This window comes from Trachypithecus francoisi, unplaced genomic scaffold, assembly GCF_009764315.1.
Source record: "Trachypithecus francoisi isolate TF-2019V2 unplaced genomic scaffold, Tfra_2.0 Lachesis_group4, whole genome shotgun sequence".
Lineage (NCBI taxonomy): Eukaryota > Metazoa > Chordata > Mammalia > Primates > Cercopithecidae > Trachypithecus > Trachypithecus francoisi.
The window spans coordinates 97,997,506-98,020,355 of NW_022681469.1; the positions used below are offsets into that span (position 1 = coordinate 97,997,506).

General features: G+C 45.9%; 1 protein-coding gene across 1 annotated transcript in view; it reads left to right on the forward strand.

The window, feature by feature from the left end:
- Positions 1 to 370: 370 nt before the first annotated feature.
- The window catches only part of NFE2L3 (nuclear factor, erythroid 2 like 3), a 30,167-nt gene continuing 7,687 nt past the window's right edge, over positions 371 to 22,850 (forward strand). The window contains exons 1-2 of the mRNA XM_033193320.1: positions 371 to 1,267; positions 21,712 to 21,891. Coding sequence (XP_033049211.1) covers positions 446 to 1,267; positions 21,712 to 21,891 — 1,002 coding nt within the window. The 5' untranslated portion in view covers positions 371 to 445. The remainder of the gene's footprint in view (positions 1,268 to 21,711; positions 21,892 to 22,850) is intronic.

Genomic DNA, 22,850 nt, shown 5'->3' on the forward strand with positions numbered 1-22,850 from the left:
CCCCATTTTACAGATGGGGAACTGAGAGAAGTTACTCTTGCCCACTGTGCCCGCCAAGTGTCCTCACGTGGAAGTGGAAGCCCTTTGCAAGCTGCCAGACGCCTCGCAGTTGCCCAGTCACTCTCCGCCTAATCTACACATCCTGTCCCTTCCCACCCAGCTACCCTCCACCTAGTCCTCCACCCCAACTCCCGCCCTTGGCTTTCAGCTAGGATGGTGAAGCTCACGGGTGGCAAGGGGCCACTTGGTGCCCAGAACAGCTTCTGCTCCCAGAAAGCCTTGCGTTCCCCGAACATAAAGAGGCTTTGAGCTCGGGGAGCCCCGCCCCGTACGGCCCCTCCCACGGGCGCGGGCCCGGGGCGGCAGGGGGCGTGTTCCCGGCGGCTGCGCCCGCGGCCGGGGGCGGAGCTTGGCCACCGCGCCTGGCTGCGGGCGGCCGGGCTCCATGCGCAGGTGGCTCCTCCTTCGCTTCTCCCGATTACCGGCCGTGCCAGGCACGGTGCCGGCTGCCGAGGGAACACCTTTGTGTCCGGTCCTGGGAACCCGCGACGGCCGCCGCGCGCCCCGGTTCATTGTTTCGCTTCTCCCGGTTCCAGGCAGGTGCGGGCGGCGCGTGGGGTCCGCACGTGTCACCCAGGCGTCTGGGGCGCGGGGACCCGCGGGCGCCGGCAGGGGCGTTCCCGGGCTCGCGGCAGCGATGAAGCACCTGAAGCGGTGGTGGTCGGCCGGCGGCGGCCTCCTGCACCTCACCCTCCTGCTGAGCTTGGCGGGGCTTCGCGTAGACCTGGACCTTTACCTGCTGCTGCCGCCGCCCACCCTGCTCCGGGACGAGCTGCTGCTCCTGGGCGGCCCGGCCAGCTCCGCCTACGCGCTCAACCGCTTCTCCGCCTCGGGAGGGTGGGGGCGCGCGGGCCAGTTGCACCCCAAGGGCCGGGAGCTGGACCCTGCCGCGCCGCCCGAGGGCCAGCTGCTCCGGGAGGTGCGCGCGCTCGGGGTCCCCTTCATCCCTCGCACCCGGGTGGATGCGTGGCTGGTGCACAGCGTGGCTGCCGGGAGCGCGGACGAGGCCCATGGGCTGCTTGGCGCCGCCGCCGCCTCGTCCGCCGGAGGAGCCGGCACCAGCGTGGACGGCGGCAGCCAGGCTGTGCAGGGGGGCGGCGGGGACCCCCGAGCGGCTCAGAGTGGCTCCTTGGACGCCGAGGAAGAGGAGAAGGCACCTGTGGAACCGACGGCTCAGGTGCCGGACGCTGGCGGATGTGCGAGCGAGGTAGGTGCAGAGTGGGACGCGAGCAAAGTGTGGCGTCTACGCCGCCCGGAGCCCCCGAGGCTTGTGTCGGATCTGGGCAGGGGCCACTCTCGCTGTGTCCTGACACCCTTAGCCCCTGGGCTTTGCAGGTTCGCAGATGCTGCTGCTCTGATTCCGAGTGAAGGGCTACTAGTGCTGTTGCGGTGGCTTTTAGGTGTTTAAGGAAGAAGCGGATGAAATCATCCGTTTGGTTGTAGAGAACACCTTTCCTTGTGTTTGATGGCTGGCAAGAGTAGTTCGGGGATGGGGAGGGGAGAAGCAATGCCCGTTGTCTTCGCTGAGTACCTCATGTACACTGGGATGTCGTTCTCTGGGACCCGTGCCCGACATGGACGATATGAAGGAAGCCGTGACCTCTGGGAGGATGCACGTTTTTAGGAACGACTCTCTCGGCCTAATGCAAGGGCCTTCGCCCTGATTTCAACCCAATTGCTGTTCGTTTTTGCTGCTTCCCTGGATTAAGGAGCCATAGTCAGGGTCTATTCAGAGGCCAGCTGGCAGGCGGTCCCCCTGTGACCTAACCATCCCCTGCACCTAGCAATTCTTCTTCCTGGAATTTGTGTAACCTCTTATTAGCATAAAGAAAACAGGTACCTTGACAGTCACCTAGTGACTAACAAGTTCCCTTTGGTTTATGGGTCCAATCCCTTCTCTGGCTTAACTTCTTTCTGAAACCAAGTTTACCAAGATCTGTTGATTGAAGTATCTGGTGCTCCCCATGGAACGTTTGAGTTCAGTGTGACGACACTTTAGCACCAATTTCCACAAAACCACTTTACTCAAAAGTTCCTTCTAGGGGACTTTTAAAATTCTGTCTTGGCTCAAACTTTAGTGTTTGCAACTGGTATCGATCAACCAGTGGTGATCAACAAGTGTTCTTCGGGTGTTGTTTTTGTGGGGCGCATTCTTATGCAAAATGGGATTTGGGGCTAAACTGGTTTGTTTGCTGCTCTTCAGAATTGCCGTTTGTGTAGGCAGTTGCCAGACAAGCTTCTCCACCCACCTGGAGGGGTCATTGTGTGGAAGTGCTTGGTGATTCACTGTTATGCTGATCTGAGCCCTTCCTCTTCCTGGGGACCGGAACCAACGGGGTGGGGGCCTGTGAGAGTCTTGGAGGGATCCTTCTGTGTTCAGGGTATATTGTGGGAGGTTCTTCCCCGCTCACTTATCCAATCTGGACCCTATGGGGTCTGTCTCACCTAAATGCTCTGCCCTCTAATAAGCGAGTACAGGCTGCACTGCCACCATTCCTGGTTCTGTAACACAGAATTGAAACCTAGTGCTGGATGCTGTACCAGATGGCACTCTGCCACCCACACCGGAATGCCAACCCGTGTGCAAAGTGTACAGGGACCTGGAGGGAGGAGAGAGGAAGCTGTTCAGTCCTCAGAAACTTCCCTCCTGACATGACCTGGGAGACAACTGGTGGCCTTCCCTTGGCTGTTTTTTGTTTGTTTTGTTTTAAATACAGGGTCTTGCTCTGTTGCCCAGGCTGGAGTGCAAAGGCGCAACGACGACTCACTGCAGCCTCAACCTCCCCGGCTCCAGCGATACTTCCACTTCAGTCTCCCAAGTAGCTGGGACAACTGGTGTGCACCACCATACTGGCTAATTTTTTGTAGAGAGAGGTCTCACTATGTTGCCTAGGCTGGTCTCGAACTCCTTGGCTCAAGTAACCATCCCATCTCCGCCTCCCAAAGTGCTGGATTTACAGGCATGAGCCACCGTGGGTGGCCTAGACTGGCAGGCCTGCCTTGGAGGCAGCTTTTGAGCCTGGGCCAGCCAAACCACTGTGGAGGCTCTGAGTCCAGCTTTCCTAGGGGAGAGAGTGAAGTTCCCTGATAACCATTCTCCTGGCAGTGCCTTTCTGGCTGGGCTGGCATGTGTGCACCATGTTCACTTCTGGGATGACCTGGTTACATTCAATCTGGCAAAAATCAGCTGTCTGGCTCCTTACAGTTGTCACGGCCAGTTCACTTTTGTAGCCTTTTACATCAACCTTGCGTGATGCACTGGCCAGGCACCCTTATATACAATTTGTACTTGAGAAAAATAGGTCTGAGTGTGGTGGCTCACACCTGTTATCCCAGCACTTTGGGAGGCTGAGGCGGGCAGATCACTTGAGGTCAAGAGTTTGAGACTAGACTGGGCAACATGGTGAAACCCCATCTTTACTAAAAATACAAAAATTAGTTGAGCGTGGTGGCACATGCCTGTAGTCCCAGCTACTCGGGAGGCTGAGGCACAAGAATCGCTTGAATCTGGGAGGCAGAGGTTGCAGTGAGCCGAGATTGTGCCACTGACCTCCATCCTGGGTGACGGAATGAGAATCTGTCTCAACAAGAAAAAAATAAAAAGAAGAAGAAAACTAGAAGCCCAGGTTAGGGATTTGGGTAAAGCCACATGTCAGTGCAAAAAGAGGGACTAGAGCCTGAGTCTCCCGACTCCCAGACTGGCACATTCATTAAGTACCTACACTGTACTCAGGCTCTCGGGACATCTGGGACATCTCAGTGCATCTGGGATGGGGTGACTCAGCCTCCCACTGCCCACGCTAACCACTCTCCAGTGCTAGACTCTGCCATTCATAATGAAGAGGTTGCAATTTGGAACCATGACCTTGGGGAGAAAATGGGCTGGAAAAACAACACTGGTCTTTGTAGTCAGCTAGACCTGGGTTTGGGAGCATCACCTGCTAGTATGCCCTCCCATATGCTGCTTGAATCACTCCAAGCCTCCGTGTCTCATGTCAAGTGGGAGAGGAATGTGTACTCCAGAGGGAGTTGTGCTGATTAAGTGGGAAAAGCCCATTGGGAAGGGCAGCGTGTTGCCTGAATTGTATAGCTGCTCTCTTCTGCCCGCCATCCTTAACCCACCCTCCTTCACCTGTCCCTGCTCACTGGATTCCTTTTGGCTTTTTTGTCTACATATCTAGTTTGGTTGGTTATTAAAGAAGTGGGGTGTGCTAGACCCAGACTGCCTGGTTTTGAATCCCAGTTCTACCACTTCTGTGACCTTGGACAAGTTGCTTAATCTTTCTGTGTTTCATTCTCTTCCTCTGCACAGTGGGAATCAGAAGGGTGCTTACCTCAGAGGGTTGATGTGAGAATTAAAAAGTCCATTGCCATGTAAAGGGCTTAGAACTTGCCTGTCACTTAAGTGCTTAATAAATGTTAGCTACTGTTAACTTCAATGAGAGGAAGTGCTTTGTCCCCTAGGAACATAATTTTTAATTTTAAAAAATAGATAATTCCAGTGGCTTACATTTGAGTTGCAGGAGTTTTATAGTATAATTTTCCATAATTTATGTACATATGCAAAAATATTTTGGAATAGGGGATTTTCCAAGTATCAGAAGGAGTACTGCTTTGGTTTCACTTCTTACTGGGGCTTATCATTATCTGAAAACCGACTCTGGAATTCCCCAGGGCCGACATGCTTCCCTTCATAACCACAGTCATTCACAACGGATGAAGCATGCATTCTTCCAAGTAACACACAGGTTAAACAAAGAAATGAACAGTTTTTGTAGAATTGAATGTGTAAACGTATGGAACAGCTGCTTATAGCCAGCTTCAATATTTCAGAGAGTTGTTGCCACTTTGAAACTGAGAGGGCTTGTGGTCATTTTGATGTGGTTTCCTATCCTGGTACAGAGACCTTCTGCTGGGTGAGGGGTCTGGTAAGACCTCTTGATTAACTGCTTGAAGAAACTGTTGGGCTGGGCCGGTCGTGGTGGCTCAAGCCTGTAATCCCAACACTTTGGGAGGCCGAGGCGAGAGGATTACGAGGTCAGGACATCAAGACCATCCTGGCTAACACGGTGAAACCCCGTCTCTACTAAAAATACTAAAAATAAGCCGGGCATCGTGGCCGGGCATGGTGGCACGTGCCTGTAGTCCCAGCCTGAGGCAAGAGACTCGCTTGAACCCGGGAGGTGGATGTTGCAATGAGCCAAGATTGCTCTACTGCACTCCAGCCTGGGTGACAAAGTGAGACTCCATCTCAAAAGGAAAAAAAAGAAAAGAAACTGTTGGGCTGGTTTATTCAGGGCACAGAGAGAATCTGATCTAGTCAATATTTTTTTTTTTTTTTGAGACAGGGTCACTTTGCCTCGCAGGCTGGAGTATAGTAGTACCATCACAGCTCACTGCGATGAGAATCAAGCGATTCTTCTGCCTCAGCCTCCTGAGTAGCTGGGATAGCCTGCCACGACGCCCAACTAATTTTTTAATTTTTGTGGAGACGAGGGTTTTGCCATTTTGCCCAGGCTGGCCAAATTTCCCTTTTTATAAGGACATCAGTCAGTCATTGGATAAGGGTCTACCCTCCTTCCTATCTTAACTTATCTAGTTACATCTGCAATGGACCCAGTTTCCAAATAAGATCATGTTCTAAGTATGGGGTTAGGAGTTCAACATGAATTTTGGGGACACAGTTCAATCTACAACAATCACCATCTTCCTTCCGTCAACTCTCAGGGTGTTCAGCTTGCTTATGATTAAAAGCTAAGTGAGCTGTTTCTGAAAGCAGCTGGTTTATATGGAGGATCATTTGCACAGGACTTGGTATGTGCTCCTGAGAAAATCTGGGGTTTTGCTGGCTTGATGTGCAACCCTGGGGAAGCTTGGCTCAAACCATCTTTTTCCAGTCAATATTTCCCCTCCATTAGTAGGTTGTGGAGAAATCATCTTTGCCAAGTCTCTTGTGTCATTCTCCTTCTTTCTATGACCCCTACTTCTCAACCCAGACAGTGGGAAATTAGCATGCAGGGCCCAAGCCCTGACTTGATGCAGGCTGGTCTAGGGGTCTTGTGTGCTGGCCCTGGAGTCAGACCAGCCGGGGAATATCCCAGTGCCACACTGGTTGTGTGATCTGGGGCACACTTCTTAACTGTTCTGAGCCGTGGTTCCCTTATCTGTAAAATGGAATAGTAAGAGCACCTTAGGAAGTGGTGGTGAGGATTGAATGAAATAGTACAAGTTGAGCAGGGTTGATACACTGTTAATAATTTAGGTGGGGCTCCTACCGCTTCCTCCCCAATTTACTCCTGTCCATTGCGTTGTCAAGTGCGGGTTTCCAAAGCACACCTTGGTTCATCTCTCTGCTTTGTGTGAGATGCCTCCTCTAGCTCGCCATTGTCTACTTATTCAGTATTTTGTCATTCACGGCTGCCCTTGTGGCTTATGTGACCCAGCCCCCAGCTGCTCTTGCTGGGCCTCTCCATGTAGCCTTCTTTGCAGGAGAAAACTTTCTCCATCCCTTTCCCCAAACAACGCCATGATCTCCTGCCCTTTACTCTCTTACCTTTGCCCAGAATGCCTTCCTTTCATTCCTCTCTTTTATGGTTAAATTCTCAAACTCAGCTCAACCATCACCTCATCCATAAAACATTTCCTGTTCTTCCCTTTGAGCCCTATTGCACTCTGTAATATTTCTTCTATAGGACTTGGCGTCCTCTCCTTTGAACTGCAGTGGCTGGAGTGTGGAGACTGGGTCTTGGCTTTCACCTGAAACAGCACCCAGGGACAGGGTTAGGAGCAGAGGTCAGTTCAGCCAGTGTCTGTCTGTTGAGCACTTATCATTCATGACATTGGCTTTGCAGAACTTCAAAGACACCTCAGGTGTGAAGGTGTCTTGGGTCCTTCAAGGCCCGAGTCTCAACTAGAAAGTAGGTCAGATCTGAAATCCTGATGGGCCATCTGACTATTTAATGCCAACTGTCTGAGTGGATGGGGCAGTGGAAAGCAGACTTTCAGGCTGGCATTATAATTAATCAAGTGGTGAAACTTGGGATTGCCTAAAGTTATATAGCAAGTTAGTGACCTTGCTAGGAATAGAACAGGTCACCGTTCTTAAGCACTGAGTAAACCACACCTCCTGCTCACTATAAAACTTCAAAGGTAAAAACAAAAGTCTCTCCCATTCATGGCAGCCTTGTGATCCAAAGAGTTTATTCTCAAAATCTTGTCGCTTTTTTTTCCTTTTCTTTTTCTTTTCTTTTCTTTTCTTTTTTTTTTTTTTTTTTTTTTGAGAGATAGGGTCTTGCTCACCCAGGCTGGAGTGTAGTGGTGCAGTCATATCTTACTGCAGCCTCAACCTCCTGGGCACAGCCATCCTCCTGCCTTAGCCTCCTAAGTGGCTGGGACCACAAGCATGCACCACTGCACCTGGCTAATTTTTTAAAAATTTGTTTGCAGAGACAAGGTCTCGCCATGCTACTTAGGCTGGTCTCAAACTCCTGGGCTCAAGCTATCCTCCTGCCTCTTCTCCTAAAGTCCTGGGATTACAGGTGTGAGCCACCGCGCCCGGTCGGATCTGTGTTGATATTCAAGTACAGTTCTGGGCAGCTGAAGCCTGCCTAGGCTGAGGTACATCCCTGAGTTGTTTTTGGTGGAGTTGCAGGTGGTGGTTGGTAGAATGTGGGCAAGTCACAGAGGCAAGACGTGATATTTTGAAATTGGGGAGAACTGGGTTCCTGTCTTTATCTGTCAGTTCTCCAGAAAAACAGAACAAGTAGGATGTGAATAAATAAATACACACATACACACAGATTTATTTCAAGGAACTGGATGATATGATTGGGAAGGCTGGCAAATTCAAACTCTGTAGGGCAGCCAGAAACTCTGGAAGCTCTGCAGGAGCTGTGATGTTGCAGGCTTCAGGGAGAATTTCTTCTTTCTCAAGGAAACCCCAGTTTTGCTCTTAAAGCTCTTCAATTAATTGGATGAGACCACCCAGATTATTGAAGATAATCTCCTTTACTTAAAGTCAGCTGGTTGATTGTAGATGCTAACCACATGTACAGAATACCTTCCGAGCAACACATAGCTTAGCACTTAATAGAATGACTAGGAACAATAGCCTAGCTCCTTGACATTTAAAACTGACTGTGACGCCATCCAGCTCCACCTCTTCCTGGGAAATCATGGTTTCCAAATTGGTAGATGGAGAAAATTAACATCTTTCTTGAAGAGTTCTTATGAGGATTAAATGACACTGTATGTTTAAGGGCTGGTACAGTTCCTGACATAGTAATAGATGGTCAACAGATGATTCGCTTTTATTGCTTCTGAGCTCCAGGACAAACCTCCAGGACACCCCTCGTCTTCTAGAGGAAATTACCAAAGACTGGAATCCACTTCAGCATGAGAGGAACCCTTCCCTCCCCAAGGGGGAGGTCATACTGGAAATGGTTGAATGAATTGGGACAGTTCCATGCTGAGAAGATCAGACTGAGGAAGGATCATGATCACCAACTTCAAATATTTGAAGAGCTGTTATGTGAAGGAGGCCTTGGACTGGTTGAGGAGGCAGAACTCTAAATGCCAACTGAAGTTCTGCTAAAGCTCAACCACAGGAAGAACTTAATTTCTTAGCTTTTCTCTCTCTTTTTTTTTGGCCTTGCCTTTTTTTAGAGTTTCTCCAAGGGTCTAAAGGCAATTCAGTGACTAAATCAGAGCCTCCTGGGGCACTAGTTAAAATGCAGATTGCCAGGCCCACCCATCTACCACCAGGCTGAATGAATACCTCTGGAGTTTTCCAGACCCCCAGGTGGTTCTTTTGCCATCCCAAGCTTAAAGTCCTCTGCCTTGGTGCTCCTCCCCCAGGGCTCCTCAGTGTCCAGCAATACCTGAATGGAAGGAGTGTCTGGCTGAAAGCCCTTCTAGGAATTTAAGGTCCAGAGCAGTTAAAAAACTGGGCCAAAGTGACTTACCAGGTACTTAAAAGTCAAAGCCCAATTTCCCTAGCTCCTTTTATTATTTCCTGATATATTCTAAAGAACATCTCTCAGGATGGGGGTGGAGGTAGGTTGGGGAATGGGGATCTAGCATGCAAAAACAATGAATGCAGAACTAGCTTGCACGTAAGTGCAGTTTAAAATTCATGCTTAACGCCAGGCGCAGTGGCTCATGCCTGTAATCCCAGCACTTTGGGAGGCCAAGACAGGAAGATCACTTGAGGTCAGGAGTTTGAGACCACCCTGGTCAACATGGCGAAACCCTGTCTCTACTAAAAATACAAAAATTAGCTGGGCATGGTGGCACACACGTGTAATCCCAGCTACTTGGGAGGCTGAGGCACGAGAATCGCTTGAACCCGGGAGGTGGAGGTTGCAGTGAGCCGAGATCACACTACTGCACTCAAGCCTGGGTGACAGAGCTGGACTGCATCTCAAAAAAAAAAAAAAAAAGAAAATTCGTTCTTCAGTTCTAGAACAGGCAAAGCTGAGCTAAAAATATCAGGAGGGGAGAACTTTCTGAAATGTTCTGTATCGTGGTTGGGGTGTCAGTTACATGGGTGCCTCCATTTGTCAAAGTGTCTACATTTCTGCGTGTATAAATCCTACCTAAAAACTATTAAAGAAGAATTCAGTGGGGAGGGGTGAAGGTATTGATGATAAAAGAGTGCTGATCATTGTTGAAACTGGGTAATAGTTACATGGAAAGTGCACTGTATGATTCTGTATTCTGTTTACATGTTTGAAATTTTCCATAATAAGGAAAAATACAAAAATATGTATTTTGAGGACCAGTTGGTCTCTTCTGCCTGCTGGGATAATTTAACACTAAATAAATGAATCATAAATGATGTTCTTTACTGCCGCCCCCATGGAACATGGGCCGCTTGTGTCTTAGCTTCCGCTACCTAGAGTATGTCTGCCAAGTTTTTCAGCTGTTTCCCTGCCTTCTCCAGGGGACTTTAGAAGTAAGTTTAGACTATTTGACTTTTTTTTTTTTTTCTTTTGAGACAAGGTCTAGCTCTGTTGCCCAGGCTGGAGTGCAGTGGCATAATCAGGGCTCACTGCAGCCTTGACCTCCGAGGCTCAGGTGATCCTCCCACCTCAGCCTCCTGAGTAGCTGGGACTTCAGGTGCGCACCACCACACCTGGTTAATTTCTTGTATTCTTTGTAGTGATGGGTTTCACCATGTTGCCCAGGGTGGTCTCAAACTCCTGGGCTCAAGTGATCCACCTGCCTTGGCCTCCCAAAGTGCTGGGATCACAGGTCCATATCACATTTTATTATGGAAAATATCAAGCATTTATTACTAGTGGAGAAAATGGAGATGGATAATGCCCCCCTTCCCATCATGTAGCTTCAACAGTTACCAATTCATGGCCAGTCATGTTTCATCTTTAACTCTCACCCTCTCTGTCTGCCCCTCTCTTCTTTTGAAACAAATCCCAGACATTTCTTAGCAAGGAGAAGAGAAAAGACAAGCATTGTTCCTTTCTTACTCTTCCACTATCTCCATTCACTCAAAACCTTCTGTCAGTATTTCAGTATCTATCCCCAAATCATAAGGACTCTTCTAAACATAACCACAATGCCATTAGCACACCTAAAATAAATTCACAAGGATTTTTTTTTTTTTTTTTGGAAACGGAGTTTTGCTCTTGTTGCCCAGGCTGGAGTGCAGTGGCACAATCTCAGCTCACTGCAACCTCCGCCTCCTGGGTTCAAGTAATTCTCCTGCCTCAGCTTCCCAAGTAGCTAGGATTACAAGCGTGCGCTACCAAGCCCGGCTAATTGTTGTATTTTTAGTAGAGACGGGGTTTCACCATATTGACCAGGCTGGTCTCGAACTCCTGACCTCAGGTGATCTGCCTGCCTCAGCCTCCCAAAGTGCTGGGATTGCAGGAGTGAGCAACCACACCCGGCCAGGATTCTTTAATAATCATCACATATCTGGCCGGGCGCGGTGGCTCAAGCCTGTAATCCCAGCACTTTGGGAGGCCGAGACAGGCGGATCACGAGGTCAGGAGATCGAGACCATCCTGGCTAACACGGTGAAACCCCGTCTCTACTAAAAAATACAAAAATAACTAGCCGGGCGAGGTGGCTGGCGCCTATGGTCCCAGCTACTTGGGAGGCTGAGGCAGGAGAATGGCGTAAACCCGGGAAGCGGAGCTTGCAGTGAGCTGAGATCCGGCCACTGCACTCCAGCTTGGGTGACAGAGCGAGACTCCGTCTCAAAAAAAAAAAAAAAAAAAATCATCACATATCTAGTCACTATTCAAGTTTTCTGTTATCTCGTGAATAATTTTTCATAGTTGGTTTGAATCACAATCCAATGAGATCCATACCTTGCATTGTATCCAGCTGCTTTTGCATGATAAAGTAATATTCAAGCAGACAAGTGCTTCACTGGATTTGTACGCAGTCAGCTCCTGCCAGCACTGCTGTTGTAATCTGTGTGATGCAGTGTGAAGCGAGCGGGTGGGGCGGGGGAGCAGAATTCACCCTGGATGGCTGAAAGGAAGACCCTTAAATGAATGACTTCTTACAGCCATGTGGTCAGGGACAGACAGGGATGTTGGAGTGCCCAGAGCTCCCGGTGAGAAGGGATGGAAGGAGTTACTGGAGCCCAGGATGAGGGGCTGTCATCGTGGATCATGGAGGAAATGCTCTGACCTCCCTCCCCCTTGGCTATACCTGTGTTCTGCTCTAGCCTTCCCCTGGTGAACCCAGCTGGAAGCCAGCCAGCACAGGAGCCCTAGAGTTTCTCAGGGACACACATGGACCTGGAGGGGCAAACAAGAACCAGTACTGTGGCCAAGAACTGGCTGTGAAATAAAAATGCCTGCCGCCAAATCCTGGTTCTGTCATTTACTGGCTGTGTAACTTAAGGCAAGCTGCTTAACCTCTCTGTGCCTCAGTTTCCTCTGTAATATTCCTCTGTAATAACAATACCTACCTTACAGGGATGCCGAGCAGCTTAAATGAGATAATGTACATAGGACCTGGCCTACAGCCAGTGCTCAGTCAACACAAGCTGGAATTATTACAAACTGCTATTAAAAACCACCCAGGCCAAACAGGACACAGTCTCTCTTTATTTGGCTCCATGTTTCTCTCTAGCCCTGATGACTCCAGCTTGCCTCCAGCCTAGAGACAGGCCTCAGAGTGCTTTGGCCTTACCACTTTCCCTCTGATGTCATCCTTCTCATCGGCACCACGCTGTTCTTTGTCTTTGAAGGTTCTCCCAACCCTAGAGGTCAAAGCAGGTCTCCGTCCCTCCTCCTCCAGATGAATAAATGAAAGGCCTAGCTAAGGCAGCTGAGGCTGTTCACAAAGGGTATTTTCAGGGGCAAACCCTCTACCACATGACTCAGATCCCAGTACAGCATAAGCAGCACACTTGCCAGTTGACAGGGGCTTCAGAGACACTGCAAGGAGAAGAGAAAAGCCTAGCTTTTCTTCCCCTTTCCATTACATTACTGATTCAGAAAACCTTTGCGCAAGACTCTTCTGCTCTGCTCCTTACGCGGGTGGCAAAGGTGAGTGGCTGGAGGGCAGGTATCATGTTTACAGCCAGTAGGAAAGAAAAGACCCATATAATTTGTGATTTTAGATAGGACAGGATAAGTGCCATAAGAGAAAACCTAGAAGACATGGGATTTTAGAGACAGGAGAACCCAATTTTGGTTAAAGGGCCCAAACTAAGAACGTTCTGGATCCTTGCAGAGCACGGATGGTTCAGTTACCAGCACAGAGAGATGTGGTGGGGCGGGCCTTTCCAGCAGGTGCCAATTCTGTACAAGTCAGTAGGTGTTTAGTTGTGACTAAGGGCCCCAGCTCACAAGTTTATGATAGCTTCCTGTGTGGCAGGTGTGAAAATGTACTTTTTTTTTTAATTGTCCCAGCCCCACAAGGGTAAAAGTCACCTATTCACAAATAAAAAGTAACTTAATGATGGGTTTAACTTGCCTATTCTTTAAATAAAGAGCATGAACTATAAACCTCAAGTATACACAACAGAACTAGTAAAACATACCCTATCTCAGTTCCGTGTCACTGAATTGAGAAGAAAAGCAGAAAAAGAAAGCAGAGATAATAATTACTGGCTACCAGGGCTAGCTGGTTTCACTTTCTCTTGAAATCCAGATTGAGTTATTGGCAGTTAATCATTAATTGCAAATCTTCAGAATCAAAAAGCGGTAGAAAGGAGTAATTCGTGTTTATATAGCAGCTTAGACATATGAAGGGGCTATTTTTAAAATCAGTATCTGACTTTTTAATTTTTAAATTATTTTTAATTTTTTTATTTCCGAACAGGTGGTGTTTGGTTACACGAGTAAGTTCTTTAGTGGTGATTTATGAGATTTTGATGCACCCGTCACCCAAGCTGTATACACTGAACCCAATTTGTAGTCTTTTATCCCTTACCCCCCTCTTGCCCTTCCCCACTCCCCTCACGTCCTTGAAGTCCATTGTGTCATTCTTGTCATTCTTTTTTTTTTTTTTTTTTTTGAGACAGAGTCTCACTCTGTCACCCAGACTGGAGTGCAATGGCGTGATCTCGGCTCACTGCAACCTCCACCTCCTGGGTTCAAGTGATTCTCCTTCCTCAGCCTCTCAAGTAGTTGAGACTACAGGCACATACCACCATGCCTGGCTAATTTTTGTATTTTTAGTAGAGAAAGGGTTTCACCATGTTGCCCAGGCTGGTCTCAAACTCCTGACCTCAGGTGATTCACCTGCCTCAGCCTCCCAAAGCGGTGGGATTACAGGTGTGAGCCACCATGCCTGGCCATTCTTGTCATTCTTATGCCTTTGTATCCTCATAGCTTAGCTCCCATTTATAAGTGAGAACATACGATGTTTGGTTTTCTATTCCTGAGTTACTTCACTTAAAATAAGAGTCTCCATTTCCATCCAGGTTGCTGTGAATGCCATTAATTCATTCTTTTTTATGGCTGAGAGATTATATATATATATAATATATATATGATGGAATACATATATTATATATATGATGGAATATATATTATATATATGATGGCATATATATTATATATATATAATCTCTATATATCTCTCTCACAATTTCTTTATCCACTCATTGATTGATGGGCATTTGTGCTGGTTACGTATTTTTGCAAGTGCGAATTGTGCTGCTATAAACTTGCATATGCAAGTATCTTTTTTGTATAATGACTTCATTTCCTCTGGGTAGATACCCAGTAGTGGGATTGCTGGATCAAATGGTAGTTCTACTCTTAGTTCTTTGAGGAATCGCTATACTGTTTTCCATAGTGGTTTACATTCCCACCAGCAGTGCAGTTCCCACCAGCAGTGTAGAAGTGTTCCTGAAGAGGCTGTTTTCAACTAATTCCTTAAAATATGAATTAGATATTATCTTCTCATTTCGCACATGGGGAAACTGAGGGTCAAAGAGGTTTAGCAGCTGGCCCAGTGTTACCCAGCTATTGGGATATTAGGTCTTTTTACTCAGCTGGTTTGAACTTGGGCCCTCCTAGCCTATAGGCTGTTTTGGGCTTTGCAGACTGCATATTATATTACACTTGATTCTAGCCAAAAGGCCAAGAAGCAATTGCAAATTATATTACAAATTCCATAGGCCCTTTTTACTTTGTAAATATTACAGCAGCAAATCCTCCACCCCTCCCTGCCTTGAGATTCTCCCTTTCTTTCCCTCAAGGTAGAATACTTGCTAACTGTTACAAGTTGGGTTCTCTGGGAAGCAGACTCTGAGACTACCTTTAGGGTGAAGGAGGTTTATTAGGGGGAACCCTTGGGATCAATAACTGGAGACAGGCAGGATTAGACAGAAACAGAAGTCGAATTGTGATGCAGGCTGGCAGAACCCAGCACTTGGGCTGACATGGATGCATCAAACTTGTCCCACATTGGGCCTAGATGGCCTTGTCTCTCTACTCTCACCTGATGGGTAATGGGATGTGGGCACACTGGGACGGGTGTGACCTTAGGGGAGGCAGCTCTTGGATGGTGGAGGCTGGCCACCCACAGGTGTCCAGGAATAGCCACAAGCCCTCCTTTGAAGGGGACCTGGGCTGCACATCTCCACATGCATCCCACTAGCCCTGGGGGAAATGCTTCCTCTCGTTCATCACTTACGATGCTTGTTGTGTTTATTATATTTGCTTCATAATAGGCTCTCAAGAAAGAAAAGTCGAATGGATACAGGAAGGATCATCTAAGAAGATACTTATTCAATACCTAAGTTTGTGCAGGTTGAAGTATTTTTCTTCCCTCAGTCTGTGGAATTCAGTCTGCTATCCAGATTCTTGAGAGTGGCCGGGTGCGGTGGCTCACGCCTGTAATCCCAGCCCTTTGGGAGGCTGAGGTGGGAGGATTGCTTGAGCCCCAGGAGTTCAAGACCAACCTGGGCAACATGGCGAGACCCCGTCTTTACAAAAAAAAAAAAAGTTTCTTAAGAGCTATGCAGTCTCTTCTTCCCCTGTGGCCTCAGGTGGGTCACCACGTGGAATAGTCCTGGTTTATGCTTGTTGCCCAGCCTAATTGTTAATAGTAACCTCTTACCCTCTCAAAAGTGGATGCGTTTGGTGATAAATTATACAGTCACTTACTCATAGACCTTTGGAGTGTCAGAGCTGGAAGGGGCCTTCTCAGGAAACCAGGTTTTCAACACTGATGTGACATGGCCCCCAGGTCTTGCTGCCTTCCTCTCCTGCCTCTCTCTACCCAGCTAAAGAAGAAATACCCACTGTAGCCACTACCTTCCTTCCCTTGGCTCTTTTAGTTGCTCATCTGTAAGAGCAGGCAGGCACTCTAACATTTCAAATCTATCCCCACCTCAGTCCAGAGTCGTGCCCTTACTGTCTTCATATTCACCCCTTGTTTCCTATGTACACTGATACCCGCGAGACTGTCCTGCTAATGAGCTGTGTTTCTCACCTTTTAATTAGCAAATATTGAGAAACAAACCCAGGGTAGGTGGGCTGTGAGGAAATGGGTGTGCTCACATACCAGACGGCAGTGTAGGTTGGAACAGCCTTTTTGGATGTCTGTTGGTATATCCCATGAAATAAGTTTAAAAAGTTGTCAGAATAGTTTCTTCAGAAAAACAAAAAACTCCTGGCACAGACAGAATTCAAGGGGAATTCTTTCAAATATTCCAAGTATAAAGAATTCCGATGTTAAATAAACCTTCCCAATTCATTTTTCAAAACCAGGATAACAATGGTACCAAGGCCTAAAAAAGCACATCAAAGAAAACCATGAATCACTCTTGGCCTGCATGACTGAGTCCTTTTGGAAGGCTGAGTGGGGAGCATCACTTGAGCCTAGAAGTTTTGAAACTAGCCTGGGCAAAACAGCAAGACCCTTATCTCTACAAAAAGCAAACATTAGCCAGGCATGGTGGCATGCTTCTGTAGTCCCAGCTACTGGGGAAGCTGAGAGGTGAGAGGATCACTTGAGCCCAAGAGTTTGAGGCTGCAGTAAGCCATGATCACCAGTTTTCATCTATCAGATTGGCACTTTTATCCTTTTTTGAAGGCCTTTTCAGTAGATTCCATCAAATAAAAAATACACATATCCATTGACCCAGCATAAATTCCAGGAATGTATCCTACTTGCACATGTGTGCAAAGAACTATGGGTGAGGAGATTTTAATATCTGTTACAAGAAAAGATTACAAACAACTATCCACCATTAAGAAGCCAGTTAGGCTGGGTGTGGTGGTTCATTCCTATAATCCCAGCACTTTGGGAGGCTGGCAGGTGGATCACCTGAAGTCAGGAGTTCGAGACTAGCCTGGTCAACGTAATGAAACCTCGTCTCTACTAAAAATACGAAAATTATCTGGGTGTGGTGGCAGGTGCCTGTAATCCCAGCTACTTGGGAGGCTGAGGCAGGAGAATCGCTGGAACCCTGCAGGTAGAGGTTGTAGTGAGCTGAGATTGCGCCTTTGCACTCCAGCCTGGGCAACAAGATCAAAACTCCTCAAAAGAGAGAGAGAAAAAAAAGAAGTCAGTTAAATAAACTATAGTAAGAAGCAAATGAGTATACCATTTGGATATTATCTATGCCTTGAATTGCTTTGTCTCCTTTTTTCACATAGCTAGCTCTCTCACTTACCATAACTTGCAGTTACTTCATTAGTTCACTTGTATTTTTGGTTCCCTCTCTCTTTAGAATGTGAGATCTGGCCAGGAGTGATGGCCCACACCTATAATCCCAGTGTTTTGGGAGGCCAAGGAGGAAGAATTGTTTGAGGCCAGGAGTTCAAGACTAGCCTGGGCAACATAGCAAGACCCCATCTCTACAAAAAAATAAAAATAGAATGTAAGATGTGAAGGGGGCAGGGTCTGATTGTATTTTTTACTATTGTATTCCCAGCACTAGTGTTGTATTCGATACTCAATTTAAAATGACTGACTGTATCTCAAATACAAGTCATCCTTATTGGTGAAGCATTCTCATTAAATTAATCAGCAAAAATATACCGTTATTATTTAGCATTATTTGGGAAGCATAGCCAAAGCAATTAGACAAGAAAATGAAATAAGAAATTTAAATGTTAAAAGAGTTGAAAATATTAAAGTTTATATGTCTATACACTTGGGGGCAAAATGCAGATAAACAGAAAATTTAATGGGAGAATTATTCTGGGCTAACCCTTTGCTGTTGCCTTGGCCAAAGTGATTTTGCTATGTAGGCATTTTTAGGTGAACCTTTTAGCTAAATATAATTTCAAACTTTTAAAAAATGGCATATATATACATACCCTTTACCCAGATTTACCTATTTATGTTTTGCCTCATTTAGCTATATTAAGAACCATGTCTCTCTGTATACATATGTAATTCTCTTTGTTTTGAAACATTTATAAGTGAATTGAAACCATTGTATCCCTCAACACCCAGATACTTATTAGTGTATATTTCCTAAGAACAGTGATTTTCTTTTCTATAGCCAGTTATCAAATCAGGACATTTAATATGAATGTAAGGCTACTATCTAATCTACAGTCCATTTTCAGAATCTGTCAGTATGTATTTAGTTGCCAAGTCTCTTTAGTCACCTGTAATGTGGAAACACTCCTCACTCTTGGTGTTTCTTCACCTTTAGATTGCTGAAGGGCATCAATCAGTTAGTTTGTAAAAATGACCCCCAATGTTGAGTTATCTGATGTTTCCTCAATGGTTAGATTGAGATTATGAATTTTTGGTGAGAAAACCACAGAAATGGTATCGTGCCCTCCATATCAGGAGAGCACAATGTTGGTTTAACTCTGTATTTTGATGATAGAGTTGACCATTTGATTTAGATGGTGTCCGCCAGATTTCTCCTGTAGTGTTACTATTTTTCTTTTTGTAATTAACAAGTAATCTGCAGAGTGATACTTTGAGACTATTTAAGTATCTTATTTCTCATAAAATTTTCACTCCCTAAATTAAGCATCCATTGATGGTTTTCTAATTCATCATTCTCCTTTTATATTTATTATTTGTATTCTACTTTAAGAAAGAGATTTCCTCTTTCCTTCATTTATTTGTTTATATTTGAGTGCACTCATTGATTCTTTTGTTCAACTCATTTTATTCAATGAGTTATGATCCATTATTATAGGATTTTTGACCTAATTTTGGCTTCTTGTAGTGTGAATTTTGACCATACAGAATTTCTCTGCCTCCAGTCCTTCTCTTCCTGAGTTTTCAGGCAAGACATCTTACATACCTTTGTTACCAATTCATTACACTCAAAGTTTCCCCCACAAAAAAAGCCTTCCCAGACTAAAGTTTTCTTGATCAGTTCCTCTATGGGTTTGATCTATACCAACCACTTGTTTCCCTGTTACTATTTATGTAATATAGGTGACATTCTTGTGTTTGCATGTTTGTGTGTGTCCATGTGTGTTGTATTAATGCATATATTACATATTTAGGGGAATTTGCTTCATGGTTCTAAAATAGATCATTGGATTTAGAGATTAGAAGTTTATATCTCTACCAACAGCAAATTTTTAAACAAAGTTAGCTGCCTCAGGTATCCAAAGTTTTGAATTTGATTATCTTCAGATTTAATAACAACAAAAAACCTTACTTACCTTGGCAAAAGATGAGAGGTAAAAAGTGGTCAGTCACCTTTTCTTCCTTCCCCAGATTTATATCAGTATTGCTGCAGGAAGGAACAATCCATCAGAAGTAGGATCTCTATCAAAGTCTTGGGATATTGTGTCTGAGAGTTCAGCTATTCAACAAATGTGTAGTAAGGGTCTGTTATGTGCCAGAATCTGGGTTAGGAAGTGGCCAATAGCAGGAACCAAGCAGACAGAGCCCTTGCCTTCAAAAAACTAGCATTCTAGTAGGACAAACAGCAAACAAATAAACATTGTAATATATCAGCTGGTGCTAAATGCTATGGAGAAAAAATAAAGCAAGATAAGGGAAATAGATTTTGGTGTAGTTTTTTATATAGAGTGATTAAGAAAGAACACTGGGATGGCAAATATTTGAAGAGACCTGGGGGCAGGAGGATAAGAGGGTTGAGAGCTTACAGGCAGAAAGGGCTGCAAATACAAGGGCTGTGAAGTGGGAGAGTGATTGGTGGACCTGAGGACTGAGCCTTGGGACATTGCTGTTTAGATATCAAGGGGATGAAGAATCAGCAAAGCAGAAGTTCTTGATGAGGTAGGAGAATAGAGAGGTACTTGGATGCCAGGTGAAGAAGCTGTTTCCAGGAGGAGGTAGTAACTAAGTCAAATTTTGCTGATGGATGAAGAGAAAATACACTGAGTACAGATAACTCTTAGGAGGTTTTTGGTTTAAAGGGGAGCAGAAAAATGGGATGGAATCTGAAGACTAGTGTGGGACCAAGGGAGTGGTTGTTAAAGGTGGGGGTATTCGTGTATGATAGTAGGCTGATGGGAATTGTCCAGTAGATGAGAAACAACTGTTGATGCAGAAGAGAGGGGAGAGTAGCAGGAGCAATATCTTGAGCACATGAGCAGGGTTGTAACGGAATGTGCAAAGGAAGAGACTGATTGAGCTAGGACCGAACATCATCTACAGTGTCTAGAGGGAAGGCACAGTGTCACAATTAGGCACAATCAGACAGAGAAGCCAGTAAGCCATGTGGGCCAGCAGAATATCAGCCTCCTTTTTTCCTTATCTTGCTTGATTTTTCTCCTTTCCTCTGGCATCTGTAAATTTCCATTTCTTCAACCTTCACTTAAAAATTTTTTTTCTAGGCTGGCCGCGGTGGCTCAAGCCTGTAATCCCAGCACTTTGGGAGGCCGAGACGGGCGGATCACGAGGTCAGGAGATCGAGACCATCCTGGCTAACATGGTGAAACCCCGTCTCTACTAAAAAAAAATACAAAAAACTAGCCGGGCGAGGTGGCGGGCGCCTGTAGTCCCAGCTACTCGGGAGGCTGAGGCAGGAGAATGGCATAAACCCGGGAGGCAGAGCTTGCAGTGAGCTGAGATCCGGCCACTGCACTCCAGCCTGGGCGACAGAGGGAGACTCCGTCTCAAAAAAAAAAAAAAAAAAAAATTTTTTTCTGTGGTTTGGTGGGAAGGGGGTGCGCCAGTGTGTCTGTTCCTGGAAGAACAGAAATTGTGAAAAAGTTTGACAAGCTTTAATGTTATAGGGGAAAAAAATATATCCAGAGAGCTTTTGATATCATAGTTGAAACTATCTGAATATGCGGTACACTCTAACTGGTAACCATATTTGAATGTTTAGAGGAATTCTCTAGCCTTTTAGTTATTTAGGTCTCCTTATTTATAAAGTAAATTAAGGTAGAAGGACATATCTGGGTAAATAAGTATAGATCTGTGGAGATGTTTTATATTTATCATTTTCCTGATTATAAAAGGAATATGGCCGGATGCAGTGGCTCACGCCTGTAATCCCAGCACTTCGGGAGGCCGAGGCAGGTGGATCATGAGGTCAAGAGATTGAGACCATCCTGGCTAACACGGTGAAACCCCATCTCTACTAAAAATAAAAAAAATTTTTTAAATTTTAAAAAATAGCCGGGCGTGGTGGCAGGCACCTGTAGTCCCAGCTATTCCGGAGGCTGAGGCAGGAGAATGGTGTGAACCCGGGAGGTGGAACTTGCAGTGAGCCGAGATCTCGCCACTGCACTCCAGCCTGGGCTATAGAGTGAGACTCCATCTCAAAAATAAATAAAGCACTATGTGTTTGTTGTAAAATATTCACAGTTATAGACATGTATAAAGTGAAGTAAACTCTTTCCCATCCTGTTCCCAACCTTCCAGAGAGAACCACAATAGTTTGTAATAATAGTTTCCATATTTGATCAGTGTTTGCTTCCACCTTAGCTGTTTGATTGATTTTGAACAGAAAACTAAAACTGCCTGCTGGCAACATTAATTTCCATATCTAATCTAACTCACGAGTATTTTAAATTCAGGGGCTTTATAAGTGCGTGTTAATTTAAATTGCACAGATTCGAACAGCCTGTCTCAGGACAAGATATAAAACTGACCTTTGTTTCTGAATTAAATGTTTCTTTGATACTAAAATAATGAAATGCCAGTCTTAGCTTTTGACTTGTGGGTTTCATGGTCCCTGAACAATAAGCACAATGCAGTTTTAAAGACTGTTTGCTTATTTGATGCAATTTGGTACTTTTATAGGAGAACGAGGTACTAAGAGAAAAGCACGAAGCTGTGGATCATAGTTCCCAGCGTGAGGAAAATGAAGAAAGGGTGTCAGCCCAGAAGGAGAACTCACTTCAGCAGAATAATGAAGATGAAAACAAAGTAGCAGAGAAACCTGATTGGGAGGCAGAAAAGAACACTGAATCTAGAAATGAGGTACGCCTGTCAGAATATTCAAGCCTTGCCATTTTGGTTTTAATGTAGATTTTGTGGCATTGACAATTTGTGTTAAGAATGAGCATGTAAGGCCGGGCGCAGTGGCTCAAGCCTGTAATCCCAGCACTTTGGGAGGCCGAGACAGGCGGATCACAAGGTCAGGAGATCGAGACCATCCTGGCTAACATGGTGAAACCCCGTCTCTACTTAAAAAATACAAAAAACTAGCCGGGCGAGGTGGCGGGCGCCTGTAGTCCCAGCTACTCGGGAGGCTGAGGGCCGAGATCTCACCACTGCACTCCAGCCTGGGCAACAGAGCGAGACTCCGTCTGAAAAAAAAAAAAAAAAAAGAGCATGTAAGTATGCTCTACTGTTAACAAACATCATATATGAAAATACCTCTGTCTTTAAGTTATGGGAGTAGTAATTTGATTTATGAATGAATTAGCCCATACAGTTATTTTCTCTGGTTAAACTCAAGATTTTGTGTGTATGTGCACACACCCCCTTCCAGGACCTTGCTAGCAGGTTTTGCTAGTTATGTTTCCCAAGGCAAGGGATGAAGAAGTGGTGAACCTAGGAGTCCTCAACCAGCCACATGAACAGGCAGCCAAGCTGGCCTAGTCCAGGAGAGCAAGCCGAGGACCAACCAACCCTACAGCTGAACACCCATGATGTCCGCTAAGGCTTGGACTCAAATCTTTGTTCAGTCTCCTGGCAGGCCTGGCTGAACCACTGGGCATCCATGGTCCAGTGGGACCACCTCCTTAACTCCTCATTGCCTAACCTTACTCTTTAGCTGTGAGAAGAGGTGTACAAATGAACTCCCAGAGCCACGCTGAAGGGATGGATGCTTCCTGTGATCTGTGCTTCCTTCTCCTTTCATTTGGGCTGTACTGTGGTTTCTCTTCAGCCCTGCTGAGGTCCTGCCCACAGCATAGCAAACAGGCACTCCAGAG